The 14,262-nt window shown below is 46.9% G+C and overlaps 1 protein-coding gene across 3 annotated transcripts in view; it reads right to left on the bottom strand.

The window, feature by feature from the left end:
- Nucleotides 1–14,262, bottom strand: part of RAD18 (RAD18 E3 ubiquitin protein ligase) — a 1,168,890-nt gene that overhangs the window by 482,558 nt on the left and 672,070 nt on the right. For all 3 annotated transcript variants that reach the window (XM_069643474.1, XM_069643473.1, XM_069643475.1), the window contains one exon: nt 11,926–11,999. In XM_069643474.1, coding sequence (XP_069499575.1) covers nt 11,926–11,999 — 74 coding nt within the window. The remainder of the gene's footprint in view (nt 1–11,925; nt 12,000–14,262) is intronic.

Raw genomic sequence — 14,262 nt, 5'->3', positions numbered from 1 at the left:
GTCATTTGTGACAGCCAGCCTGCATAATCACTTTGAGCAAATTAACTTCAAAGAACAGTGGTGGTAGGTGGTTAGGTTTTAGTCCCCATTTATTGGAGGTAATATGTGGGAAACCAAAGGTTGTCTCACCTGCTACTCCCCAGGGAGCTCTCTCTCAGGTGGCCAGGGCAAGGCCATCGCCTTTGGATCCAGACCCTGGGGGTGGACCAGTGCAGGAGGATCAACTGGGTGAGAGGTCACAGATCAAAGACATTGTGCTCACTCGGAAAAACCATGTCCTGGCCGATGCTGCAAGTGTTAGTTTGAAAGGACTCCATGACAACCCCAGAAGGATGTACGCAAGTCCCTACCACTTAGGAGCCTTGCATCCTTCATTGCCGTCATTACATACTCTTTGTCATTCCTTCTCCAGGTCTATGGACCCCCTATATGGTCTCTGTTCCCTCACCTTTTTCCTCTTCTCCCATTAATGGTGGCACCCGGTGGGAGACCATCTTGGCCCCATTTCACTCCTCTAAGACCATCATTAATGTCTATTTAAATGGCACTGTCATGGTCCAGGGCCCTCAGGCAAATCTCCTCCTATTTGATATACGCTTCTCGCGCCTTATCACCTTCCTTTCCTCTCCTGCTATCCCTTCTTACCCCTCTCTGGCTCCTATTCCGCCTCCTTCCTCTGCGACCTCGCAACCCCTGCTGCTTCTCTGGCCTCCCTGTTGCCTCCCTCCTCTGCCATCCACCTGGCACTCTCTTCCCCCTCTCGGACTACCCTGCCTTCTCTTCCTTCTTCCTCTGCCCATCCTCGGGCACCTCCAGCACTTCGGCAGGGTGTACTTCTGGCCTGTACCCCTTTCTGGAAGTCCTTCAAACGTCACAAACTGCTCCACATCACTACTCCCAAGTCTAGTTTAGCTGTCGAACACTCCTCTGACATCTGCCGTATCCTGGATGCTACAAGATCCTCCCCGAACCCAGAATCAACCGTCTCGATGGGGGTGTAGCCTTGATTTTCCCAGAGTGGATCCCTGCTTATATCATTCCAATGCAGCACTACTCCTCATTTGAATGCCTGGTCTGTAGGCCCTCTATCTCACTGTGGCCACTATGTACAGGCCGCATGGCCAGGGTGCACTCTTCCTCTCCGAGCGGGCTGATCTCTCAACTTCTCCTCCTCAGAAACATGAACATCCACCTGGATGCTACCAAACGCAAGTGTAGGGTGGTGGAGAGGAAGTGAAGGGTATCGGGCGCACCCCCTGACAAACTGGCCTGCTCTCTGCTCCAAAGGCAGTGCAGACTCTATCCGCTCTAAGAAGAGAGCCTACAACTAAGTCTGCATCTCTGCGGCATCTAACAACTCAGCAGAACTTTCCATAATCTGCAAGGAGCTGGCCAATCCTGCTGCAGTATCTACCACTCCTGTTCAATCCAAGGCCCTCTCACTCAGGACATTCTGTCCACCCTCCCTTCCTCTACCTACTCCTCTGCCACTCCTGGCCCATCTGAGGTCATCTCCCCCCCTTCTTTCCCTTAACAATCTTTCTAGACGAGTGTGATCTATGAAAGTATCATCAGAGCAGGTTCTCCTCTGCTCATCTAGAACCAACATGGACCACATCGACGTCCTTGCTACAGCCTTGGCCGAATTCTGCAATCACTCCTTTGCCACTGGAACTTCCCCTCTTCCTTAAGCACTCTTTGTGCACTCCCTTGTAAAGAAGCCCTCAGCCAAGCATTCCTCTCGGGCTAACTATTGCCTGATCTCCATCACTCCTTCCTTGGCAAACTCTTGGAAAAGCTGGCCATCTACCAGCTTAATCTACATACTGAATCTGTTGGTTGCCTCCATGACCACCAGTCTGCCTTTAGAGCTGCCAGAAGCACGAAAACTGCTCTCCTGAACACCCATGAAGACTTGCTCTCCAATCTTGACTCTAATCTCCCTTCTGTCCTCATTCTCCACGATCTATCCTCTGCTTTTCACACGGTCAACCATGCCATTGTGCTCAATCGCCTCTGCAAACACCTTTGTATTACTAATCAGGCCCTGGCCTGGTTAACCTCCTTTCCTGGCCTAGTTGACCTCCTTTCTCACAGACCGCTCTCCTCTCAGGTCCAACTGGGGTCTTTCCTCTCTTCTATCTCTCTCTACTTGTGGTGTTCCCCAGGGGTCTAACCTCTGTCCCTGGCTCTTCAACCACTACCTAGCACCTCTTGCCCATCGCATCACTAGTTTCTGCCTCAATTTTCAATGTTATGCCGAGGACACTGAGCTCTCTTTCAGGCTCCCCTCAGCCACCTCTGCTTCTTCTCTCATACCAGACTGTCTGGCCGCAATTCAGGAGTGGTGTGTCGCCAATGATCTCTACCTTAATGCCAGTAAGACTGAGATCCTCCTCAGTGGGACATCTCGCTACTTCCTTTCCCCTCTCTCTCTCTCTGGCCACCCACTCTGGGCCCTCTTCCGGCTCCTTCCAGTGAGGCTAAGAACCTTGGTGTCATCTGCGACTCCACCCTCTCCTCTCCTCACATCTCGGACGTCTCTAAGAAGTCAAACTAACAGATGCACGATTTCCTCTGGCATGGGACGAGCAATAGAGTAGCCCTTTGGAAGCTACAAAACTCATGAAAAAGGGGGCATAAAACTGCCAAAGTACGAAATTTACTACATAGCAAGCCAGCTGCAATATGTAGTCAAATGGCTCTCTGAAGAGTCAACCTCGGAGTCCAGGCTGTTGCGACAGGACTGTGCCCTATACTTCCTAAAGGAAATGATGTGGCTGCCTAAGGCAGATATGGAAGGGCGCCCAAGGATGATGATACCAGGGTGGAAGATATGGAGCAGGGCTTGCCAGCTGATGGAGAATTAATTCCTGTGCTCCCCGCAGGTACCACTAGTGGCGCTGGCGGGCAAAGACAAGCAATTAAGGATGATGATTAGGAAACACTAGGAACCGGTGGGGATTGCAACCATGGGTGACATATGGCAGGAGGGGGACATAAGGGACTTGCAGTATTAGAGGAAGAAACTGGGTTACATACGGGCCAGTATATTACATACCACAGGGTGGTGCAGAAAATCAAGGAGACATGGTCCGAACTAGTACTAGAAGAAGAACCGGACACTACCGTAGACATAATATATGACATTGCAGAGGGGGGACACGAGATATCCAGAATATATGAGCTGCTGATGTCCAAGCTGGGGAAGGAGGTGGCACAACTGAGACAGGACTGGGAAGAGGAAGTGGGAGCCCCAATGAGTGATGGAATGTGGGAACGAGCCCAAGGGCCAAAAAAGTGTTGAGGAATGCAAGACTGCAACAGATACAACTGTACGTAACCCATAGGGTGTATATGATGCCCCAGAGAATAGCCAAATTAAAAAATGTAGGACAAGCATGCCCCAAATGTGATGAGAAAAATGCCGGAATGGTGCATATGTTCTGGTCATGGCCAGTCATTGACCGTTTATGGGGAGAGGTGGCGCACAGGTTGGCCGAAAAAGGAACCAAGATTGTGGTAGATACGGTGTCGGCCTGTTTGATGGGAGGGTTTCCGGGACCACATAAACTCAAGCATTTTAGTTAATTAAAGGATTTAGCGTATGCACCTGCAAAGAGGAGAATTGCCATGGGGCGGAAGGCATGCCAGAGACCACGAATAGAAGTATGGTGGAAAGATCTACAGAAATGGCCCGAAGCGGAAACTGCGGTATGGCAAGATGCAAGTAATGTCGGGGGGGGGATGGAAGAGGGTGAGATCCTGATAGCCTGGAAACAATTAATAGCTGAATTATTTGGGTTACTACGAGACCCAACGGAAAACATGGAGGAGGAATCCTTATCACAAGATGCAGAAACAGAACACAGAAGGGAATAGGCTTGTAAGTGGGGGAGGGAAGGGGAGAAGCAGTGGACATGTTGAAGTGATGTATGCTTATAATGTTATTGTATGCACTGCAAAAACTATCAGATGCACCTCCTCAAAGGTATTCTTCCTTTTCGCACTGTTCTCAGAGCTTCGGTCCTCTCTAGGCTGGACTATTACAACAGGCTCTTTCTAAATCTTCCTGCCTCCACTCTTCGGCCTTTACAACTTATGCAAAGGCAAGTCTTGTCCTTGGCCTCAAGCCCAGGGATCGTTTCTCTCCAGCTCGGAAATCTCATTCATTGGCTCCCCGTGGCTGCAAGAATCAAGTTCAAGACTCTCTGCATCGTCCACAATGCTTTCTGGGGCCTGGGACGGCTCTACCTTCAACTTTCTCTTTCAAAACATCTCCCTTCTCGAGCTCTCACCTCATCCATCTCCAACTCTCTGAGGGACAGACGCTTCTCCAAGCAGAGAGTTGGGGGCAGATCTATCTCCTCAGCAGTGACCTACCTCTGGACCAGCCTCCCTGCCTCTCTCAAACTTGAGCAGAACCACCTGTGGTTCCGGAAGCAACTCAATACCTTCCTTTTGGCCTCCGCTTTCTCTCTTCCTCTCCCCTGCTGATACACCTGACCGCTCCACGCACTGGTCACCTGGTCACCCTCTGAACTCGGGCCTAGGCACATGCATGTCCAGTTGCCCTCGCACTGCCTATGGGCTCCCCAACACTTAAGGTTCTGTATCTGCAACCCTAGAGTCCCTTCTATCTGCACTTATGAGGCACCCACTGGCTGCACTGGTGAGTTAATTGCAATTCCCCTCCCTCCTGCAACTTCTCCCCTTCCCTCTTCCCCGCACTTGCGCGATCTGAATGACACAAGGCCTAGTAAGATCATTATTTTGTCCTTTCTTTGTTTCCCCCTCCTTGTCTTGTCACGCCTAGAAACACTTGTGTACAGGCGCGTTATATATGCCACTTCATACCATACCAGTTATCAAACGGAGGGGATCGATCCCGAACATCTACCCCTTATACCCCTTACAAGCGCAACTGAACCTTTGCAGTCAGTTCAAGTTATTGTGAAATACCAGAGAGTATCTCACATAGTGACCCTCGATAAACCCTTATTCAGGTGGCCAAGGAAGGGCTGATCCGCTCTGATCCCAACTCGAGGGGTACAAGAGCAAGAAAGGCTCACCGAGGTGGGGAAGTCCAGGTTTGTACTCAAGGGAATAACCCAAGGGAGAGGCAGTATGGAACCGGAGAAGGAGAGGAGGCTCGGCCTGTGAAACCTTTGTAGGGTGTATTACATCTGCCTCCTTTCCTCCCATTAGATCTCACCTATCCCAACCAGACATCCACTACATTTCCGGTTGGTCCAAACCCTGTTGCACTTCAGAACTGCACCTCCCAGAATCGCTGTTTTTCTGTTCCCTAACCACATAGTTCCGGTCATGCTTTTCCACGCCACTCTAGTCACTCTTTCCCGCACAAACCCTCCTGCTCATGTCAAAACCCAACTTTCCGAGATCACCAAAAAAAACTCTAATACGAGGGTTGTAATTCCATTTAGCAGCATTTCCCCTATCCTATCACATAGGACACTCTGACAACCTCCCCCCCCCCCCTTCTTCGACACCCCATGAAAGACAACAGACTCCTAGCGCTATTTACCTGACATGTCCCGACACAAGTATCAGGCAAAGCTAGGCGATTACTCAAAGTCACACACAACTGACAGCCCTTTTCCAATCCCCACAGGGATAAAAGGAAGAGCAAGAGAGCACAGTACGAGCAAGGCAGACCGCACAATGAGACAGATATCCAGACCCGGCAGTTCAAGAGGAGGAGAAAGGCGTCAAACATCAAGAGGCTGACGAGGAGAGACACGACTTTGCCCTTTTTTACCAAACCCTGCGAACCCTCCGCTGAAAGAAACATAAGACAGAGGACAATAGCCTAAGAGTGCTGCAGCAGAAGTCCACGGTACACAGTGTATCGACGCCGATGAGCCGGACCGAGGGAGACTCCTGCATCTGCAGTAACGCCTTGACTCCAGTAAAGAGGAAAACCAAGGGGTTCATCACATCCGGTGAGTCGCGGGGAGGGCCGATAAGAACCAGGCTGTGGTGAATGAAAGTCGCAAAGTGGTAAAGTGAAAGAAGTTTAAAAGAACTGTCAAATTGTAAAGGGAAAACCAGCTGCAGAAGGGCACTGGCATCATGTGGGTCCTGCTCTGAGAAACTCTGGTTGATCCCCATCTGAGTAAAACTATAGATGCCAGAAGGCCATAGGAGAGCCGTTAAGATATGTGAAAGTGGTCATACAGGAGGTCAAGCAAAATCCCAGTACAGTCGAAAGCCTTTGATCTACGAACTATAAATAGAGCAAGGATAGTGAATCCCACTACAAAAGAAAGCAAGGGAATTGAATCCCATTACATGAGAAAGCAAGGGAAGTGAATCCCATAAACATTAAAGTGAATGTGAAGGTGAAATTGACAAGTATGAACCCGGAAGAGGGATGCTGACGAGAAGGGGGCAAAGTCTAAAGTCCCAAGAAACAGTGTGTTGACAAGAGTGAACCCGGCAGAGGGATGTCCACTAGGACTGTTTAAGAGTTGTGACGGAAGGAAAAGCCACAGTGAACCCGGTGGAGGAGTCTAACAGTCGAGAGGGGTCCGAGCCCGACCGAGGGAGATCCAGGGGTGAAGCCATCACCCAAAGTCCATTAAGCGAAGGAACTGTTATTTGATTTGTGGAATACAATTTGTGAAGGGTCAACGCTCAGTAGAGGGGGATCCAGGCGTGAATCCATCAGCCAAGAAATACATAGAACAGAACTTTGTGCTTGTTTGCTGTTTTTCTTGGTAAACGTATCAGGGCCAAGGGAACAGGAAACCACAGTCCCAGAGGCCTCGATATCGATAAGAACTGTTTTTGGATCCAAACCCGGAAGAGGGAGATCCGTGGGGTAAAAACCAATCACCCAAGACCACTAGGAACAGGGGTCAGCGCCCAGAAGAGGGGGACAGAGGCATGGAGAATCCTCGCCCTAAATAAAACCAGGAAACAAACTCATTTTGTTGAAGGAACTTTTGCTTTGTAGTTGAATACAAAAACACTTAGGGCTAGAGTTAAGACCAAATTGGTCTATGTTACATTCCTACCATTAAGGAAATATATGATAACACAAAGAGCAGTATTTGAAAGTATTTGATCAGAGGAGAATAAACAACCCTCTCTCTTGTTTGACAAAACACACACATGCAGACTGTCCTTACTGAGAAGAACACCCTGTCCCTCTTCTGGGGGTCTCTCCCTAGGAGCTTAGTGGTGCGAGGAGACTCTCCCTTACAACGCCACAAGGACTGCTTTATTTTCATTTGATGGTCGACGCATGCTCCCATCTTAGATTTAGGTTTAGATTAGGCTTTCTCCTTCCTGCATACAGTTTAATAAACAGCCTTGAACTGTGATCGCTTGTGTCTGTCTTTACTGTTGCCACCATGAGTTCCTTATATTATCAACCAATAAAAGTCACATTATCAATAGAACTAATCAGTCAGCTTCACTAATGAATAAAGTTTTAATAGCCTTAGCACTTGTTTTTAAGTAACTTTTAGTTGGCAATATTTTTTCTCAATGGAAGCTATCATCATGATATCATCGGCATAGCCCTCCGGTCTGGTTGTTTAAGGATACAGTAGGAGTATCCAGACAAAGATGGCTTGGAACAATATTATAAAGTAGAACGTCAAAAGTTCTATATGTTAATGGTAGAGTGTGTTCTGGAGTAAAAGTACCGTGAGAAACAGATTAAGACTATGTAGGGCAATACACTCACCAAAAGGTGACTAGCTGAGTGTAGGATTAGTGTTTAGGTTCGAGTGCAGATGGCTTGTGATTTAATAGTGTGCAAGTAAAGCCAAACCAGCCCTTAACCTGCACTCAACTAGAAAAGATTAACATATAAAGAAGTGATAGGCGAAACCGGTTTGGGGAGGTCCATAAGGAAACCCAACGATTGAGTAAATCGGGGCGATGAGTGGGGCGCATGTACACGTCCCAATATTTGTAGGGTGAGGGAAACACCACCCTCTGTGGCTGTCCTGCAGCTGAGGGAAATAGCACTCCTCCTCCGTTCTTCCCCTTTAAATACCTGCCCTGTCAGCAGCTCCACAGTGCTCCATTTCAGTGGCCTCAAGAGACAACTAGGCACACTCCGGCAAGGGAGCAGAATTGGGCTGCGTCACCCCAGATTGAAAACAGCAGAGACCAGCGTCTTCCAGGGCCAGCTCTGCGCACAGCCACAACACAGCCCCAATGACGTGACGCAGCGCTGTGCCACATCTGTGACAAATCAACTTCCGGGGCACCAGTGGTCCAGGGATGAATATCGGTTTCTAAACCATCAATCAGCCCCACATCTCCTTGTCCAATTTTGGTAGCGTAGACGGAACGGCAGGTTTATCTCTGCAATGTCGTGGATCGTTGGTTTTATGCAACAAGGCAAAAATACAATTACCCAATGATAAAAGGGACTGTCCAGTCAAGGATGTATACATATATCTACTTTATTATTATTATCACAGACAGTTCTAGCACACTACAAAATACAACTCACACTGTAAAGGAACACAGGGGACAGACAGTTTCATGAAGAAAAGGGATGCACTTAGTTTCAGCACCAAGGGAGCAAGGGGACGTAAATGTCACTAGGGGCCTTCGGAGAAGGACCAGGGGGACAGAACCACATGTACCTGGTGCTTGAGATGATCTTGATGCTCGACAGCATTGCATCGATTTCAGGATGCTTTGCAGCTCCTACGACAGAGTTCAAGATGGGAGACAGCTACTTGAACTGGATCCGTACCATGTCCACGTCACCGATGGTATAAATAGCTCGCCCCGCGCCCGTTGGCTTCAGTTCTGTTTTTGAGGAAATACTCGTGGAACATCCAGGCGTATGCTGTGACTGATAGGCCCATCGTGAAAGGAAATTGTAAGAAAATATATACTGTACTGCGGGGTAGGAATACGTGGGAGGAACATCCAGTCAAAAAAACATTACAGTTGGTAAGTAACTTGTTCTTTTGTTATGTTCACTGTGTCCTATAGTTTATATACTCAGTACGACAGATTAGTTACCAAGACAATTCCCCAATAACAAATCACATCATAAATAATTATTTTAGTTTTCTAATTGAAAATGAGTCATTGGTTGCTCTTTTACCAGTGTGTTGTCTTTTTCCTATAAGCAGGGAGCAAACGGCTGTGTGGAAAGTGTGGATGGTGTCAACCATCTTCTACCCTTGGCTGACGTGTTTGTTAAGCGATAGTGTGATGTGACGACGTGAGGAATTAGACCATCCGCACAATGAGTGTGCACTCGATTGGGCTTTATTAATTTCTATAAAAATTAAATTGAATGATGGGAGATCAACCTCCGAAAATGTGTGGGGCTAATCTCCACACATTTTCTAATGCTTGCCACACAACAAACACATATTTCATTGTACTATGGGGGACACAGCCTACAGATGCAGTTCTCCCTGTCACATTTATTTGACAAGTGACAGCGAGGGGTGCACAAAAACATCCAGAGGAGAACACCTTCCACTCCCATGGCCTGCTGAATTAAATATCAAAGGCTCCATCGATCCGCCCTGTGCTATTGTCTAAGTTCTGTATGGTGGTAGCGCATGCTGATGAGAGTTAATTGAAGCAGGCCTTCAAATAGGCCTGGTCACAGAACTTATACAATGGACAGGAAAACTAACACCTCTTTGATATGCAATGTGTCACCTTGAAGCTCGCTCCCACCACTCTGTATGAAGGAAGGTAAATGGCATGTCTGGGTCCACTATTTACCGTAGGCAATCCCTGCAGAGCTGACCCCATTCAGAGGGACGGAGTATCTGATTTGAGGGAGACAGAAGTTTGTTCTCACCACAGACTTCAAGGGAGACCTGCGATTTGATCAAGAGCCATAGAGGACTTAGTTAACCAGAGAGACACTTTGATCTAAAACAGACAGGAAGATGGGTGGGAATTAGGAATACATTTTGTCACCTCTTACCTTTCTTGTTGCAAAGTACTTTGGTCCTGACCTCACGCATAACAGAAGATTGTTGGTGGGGACCCCGGATTGATGCCTTTAGGTAGGCTTAGCCTGCACCAATCACTGGGCCCCCTTTGGCTTTACATAGCAGATCATCCGACGACTTCGAAAGGAGGAAGAAGAACTCATTTAGATCCTGGCTGAAGGTACAGTACATTACAGCTTCCGCCAGTGAAGGAAGGCCAGGATTTCCAAGAGGGAAGCAAGATCCCTCCCCTAAACATCTCCCAGGGAAAAGAGGGAGATACAAGGCTCAGAGGACCCATCCAGTAGCTCCAGGACCGATAACCCAGCCAGCACACAGCATACCTTCCTAGGTTCTGCCAGCAAACTTCCTAGGTGGTAAGTGCCAGAGAGTCTCTGACCAAAGGACAAGGCTGTTGCCTGCAAACTCTCTCCTCAGCTTTGGCCTGTCCACCTTGAAAGGACGCCACGATCCCTGCGAAGTAGGTAGGAGGAGCGCCACACAAGCATCAACCAGCAACCATCTTTTAAGGACATTTTCGAGGCAGTCCATCCCTCAAACTGTGACCGACTGCACCACTGACTGTTGTCACACTGCAGTCTCTAAAGCCGTCTGAGACGCCTCTACCAGCGTTCCAGATCTGCCAACCAGCACAGAGACAGTGATTCTTGACCCTGAGCCGCCGTGTAGGCCAGCCTGCAGCTCTCCATCCAGCCTCGCTTGCCGGACTGCCTGCACAAGGCAGAAACACAAGGCCCACACACTCGGTGCTAAAGCAAATGTCCAAAGGGATCTCTCAACACCTCACCTCCAACTGGACTGTGGGGAAAGAGTCTGCATTGCACTCCACTATGCTGTGTATTTGATCAGTGCCCATGCACACCATTTTACATGCGAGGGGTCACCATGAGACAGCGCAAAAGGAAGTTGAACATAAATCTGATGTCTAGATTCAGTCTTAGTCTCAATTCCATCTCCAATATCTCCTGTGGTAGACCTTTTCCAATTCCCACAATTGCATGATTGACCAATTGCAATGCAGCTTTAGGCATGTTTCAAACACATTGGACATCATCACTGTTTACCTTGGTTTTCTAGGCACAACAAGCTTGGGACCCATTACTTGTCACACCGTTCCCATTCAGGGTAACTTCGAAAAATGTATGAGTGATGACTGGAAGGGTTTCAATGATTTAGAACCATTACTACTGTCATTGCTGCCGGCATGCCACCAAATATAGACCGGGAAAGATCAAATGCACATCAGGCTTGGTTGTACTGGCAAAAGAGTCCAATACACCTCTTGTCACTGGAATCGCTTATCCAGTAAATTATGGAATGATACCCGACATATAAAAGTATTACTTGTTATACAAAGTGAGCTAGAAGTCTGATTGCATTATTTTATATCGTTCAACATGGTAAATGCCATATAAAGAATAAAGGTGTCCATTGGAGACAACAAGCAATGGGTCACTGACCTGTTTTAGGCATTTGTAGGGTTTTCTATGTCTTCTGGACTGAGTTCCGAAATGACTCCAACTTGTGGATATACACAGAACATTGTGATGTATCGCGTCCAGCTGAGACTTCGTTAGAGAAATCAGGACATTATTTTGTGGTTTAATGAGGTATAGAGAATACAAGATGGTACGCTGTACCATTGTTTCTTTACATAGGTATACTTTACAGATGTATAATGTGAGGAAAATAAATGTATGGTGATTTGCCATGAATTACACAATTTAATAAAGTGGCAAAGCCAGGATGTGAATGCCGGGCCTGAATTTACTGCAGAAATAGCCCCCTCCATGTAATGATTTTATAAAACATGAAAGTAGGGTAGCATCCGTCCAATTGGCTTTTCTTAAACTGCTGTGATGAATACAATGCTAGCATTGTGCACTCAAAACAAATACAGTTCACCATTGATATTAAGTAATCAACTGTGGCTGGGACTTACGTTTTCGCCACGCTTCGTCTGCAGCTGTGCACGGATCTTCTCATTTTGTTCAATCTCTTTAACTATCTCTGCAGCTGTGACAACAAACATCTCATGTTAGTGGCGAAAAACACATATTCAAAACACAAATCAATTCACTCAGTGTAGGACAGGACAGCCACTGCTGCGAGACACAAAAGGCATGAAGGAATGGTGAAAGAAAAGGAGATGGGAGGACAAATGAAGAGCATCCAGCAGAGTATCAGAGCAGAGTGGGTGGCCATATATCATGCATCATGAACTGTATCCTGACTGTGTAGCCAGCAAAATTGGAAGGACCCTACATGTAAATACATGTGAAGAAAATGATAAATATATTTTCTTTCCGATTCTGTTCCAAATAATTATTTTTCTATTTTCCTACAGTCAATCAATGTGTAATAATGAAAATGTCTTCAAATTTTAAAAGCAAAGCATTTATGTCCGTGACACAGGCATAGAATTAGGTCCAACGCATTTCAGACTCAAGTACCATCCTCAGGGACCAAGATCTGCCTGTCTGAAATCTTCTAATAATGTGTACACATCACTTCCGTGTATTACAACTTGTAGTATGGGTATTGTGATGAATCCCATGGCATCATCACTCCTTTCCCGGGGGTAACCTCCTCCCATGTGGCCAGGGGACGGCAGACACTACCTGCTCCTGACCGTGGGGGCGTTTATATGAGGGAGGATCACATGAGGGGAGAGAACCTCCGGGAGGAGGTGGCGGTATCATCTGATGAGACAAGGTATCTCCCTTTGCTTTCTGAAAATACATCTCCAACTCCCCATGCCCCAATGGCCTATTGTAATACCTCCCCCCTCTTCCGTCTATGGAGGGCAGTATGAATCGGTCATTAAATTCCAAAGGCCAACTTCTAGACTCCATCTGGCTTGTAAAATTGTGAAAGACACTTTTCCCAGACCAACAAACGCTTCCTCCAAATCTAGTTCGCCTTTAACATCTATTGAAAACACTAACACACTATTGTTAGGAAGGTACTATTTCCACAATCCCCACAACACTGGGATGAAGAAGAGGAGTGGAGTATTGCACAACACGGGACTCCACAAGAACATGCAGCACACTATTTGCAGCTAGCACACGCCTGTACCCGGGAACTTTAAACCACCAAAGCTAGAATCACTGAGAGGCTGCTACTCAACATGCGAGAAGTAGTCAGTGGAGGCAAACAGCTCGGAATCCTGAGGGGAGAAGGCTGCTGGAAGCAAGTAAAGCACGGCGGAAACGCCAGAAGCAAGCAGAGCCCGTTGGCATTCACCAGAGTCGCAGAACAGCATTTTGCCGGGATCCAGGGAACACCAGGTTGTGTCGGCAACTAAGCCAAACTGAAATAAATTTAACTTTTGAAGCAACGAGGAAAAAGGAACGGTTTGTAAAACTGGAGAGAGAAAGATGGAAAGCACAGTTTCTGAAAGGGAGAGACTTTCAAGTTTGTCCATGTATGTTACGAGTATATGAAAGAGAGACTGAAAAGCTAAAATATAAGAAACCACGTATTTTACCCAAGAATGCAACAATACAGACCCCAAAGGTGGGAGAGTGAGCAGAAGCTCACGCTAAAAAAGCTCTGGTAAGAGAATATACCAGGCAACTATACGTGTGTGCATTCAAGAGAAGCAGTGGCAGGAGATTATACCAGGTCATTTCAAGTGTAAGATCAAAGAAAGCCCTGGTAGGAGAGTACTACAGGCAATTGCATGAGTGTAAATCCAGCAATCCTGGCAGGAGAGTATAACAGGCAGTTGCGAAGTCCTACTAGGGGGAACATTCCAGGAAAATTTAAAGTAAACAAAATACAAGGAATAGCCAGTAGGCTGTTTGGGTCTAAGAGACTGGAGAACCAAAATCTTAGTAGAGTACACCAGGTAGTCCGCCCACACAAAAAAGAAAGACAACTATCTTAAAGATAATGTTTGCTGTTGACTTAAAGGAACGTCAAGAACTTCCATGGGAAGGGAACAATCTTCTGGAGCCAGGAAAGCTATCCTGGAGCAAGTTCTTTGTGTGTAAATTATACATCTTTTGAACATTTACCAAACACTGAAGGCCAAAGACATTATCCTTTACACTTTATAATTCCTTTGTTTACAATGTGAGGGTCAGAATAGTACTTAGACACAGGACAGTTTTGTTTTGGACATCCTGTCAATGACAGATTCTTAGTTTTGAGTTTAGGTAGGGAAATTCTGCGAGTGCAGGGAAAGCTATGCCTTTTGCCCAACCCCCTTTGTGTTTTAATAAAAGTCTTTAGCCAAAATCATGTCCAACTTGCGTCCGAGTATCATTCC

This window comes from Ambystoma mexicanum, chromosome 2p (assembly GCF_040938575.1).
Source record: "Ambystoma mexicanum isolate Mex_15411 chromosome 2p, UKY_AmexF1_1, whole genome shotgun sequence".
Classification (NCBI taxonomy): Eukaryota; Metazoa; Chordata; class Amphibia; order Caudata; family Ambystomatidae; genus Ambystoma; species Ambystoma mexicanum.
This window is presented reverse-complemented; position numbering and strand designations above follow the sequence as displayed.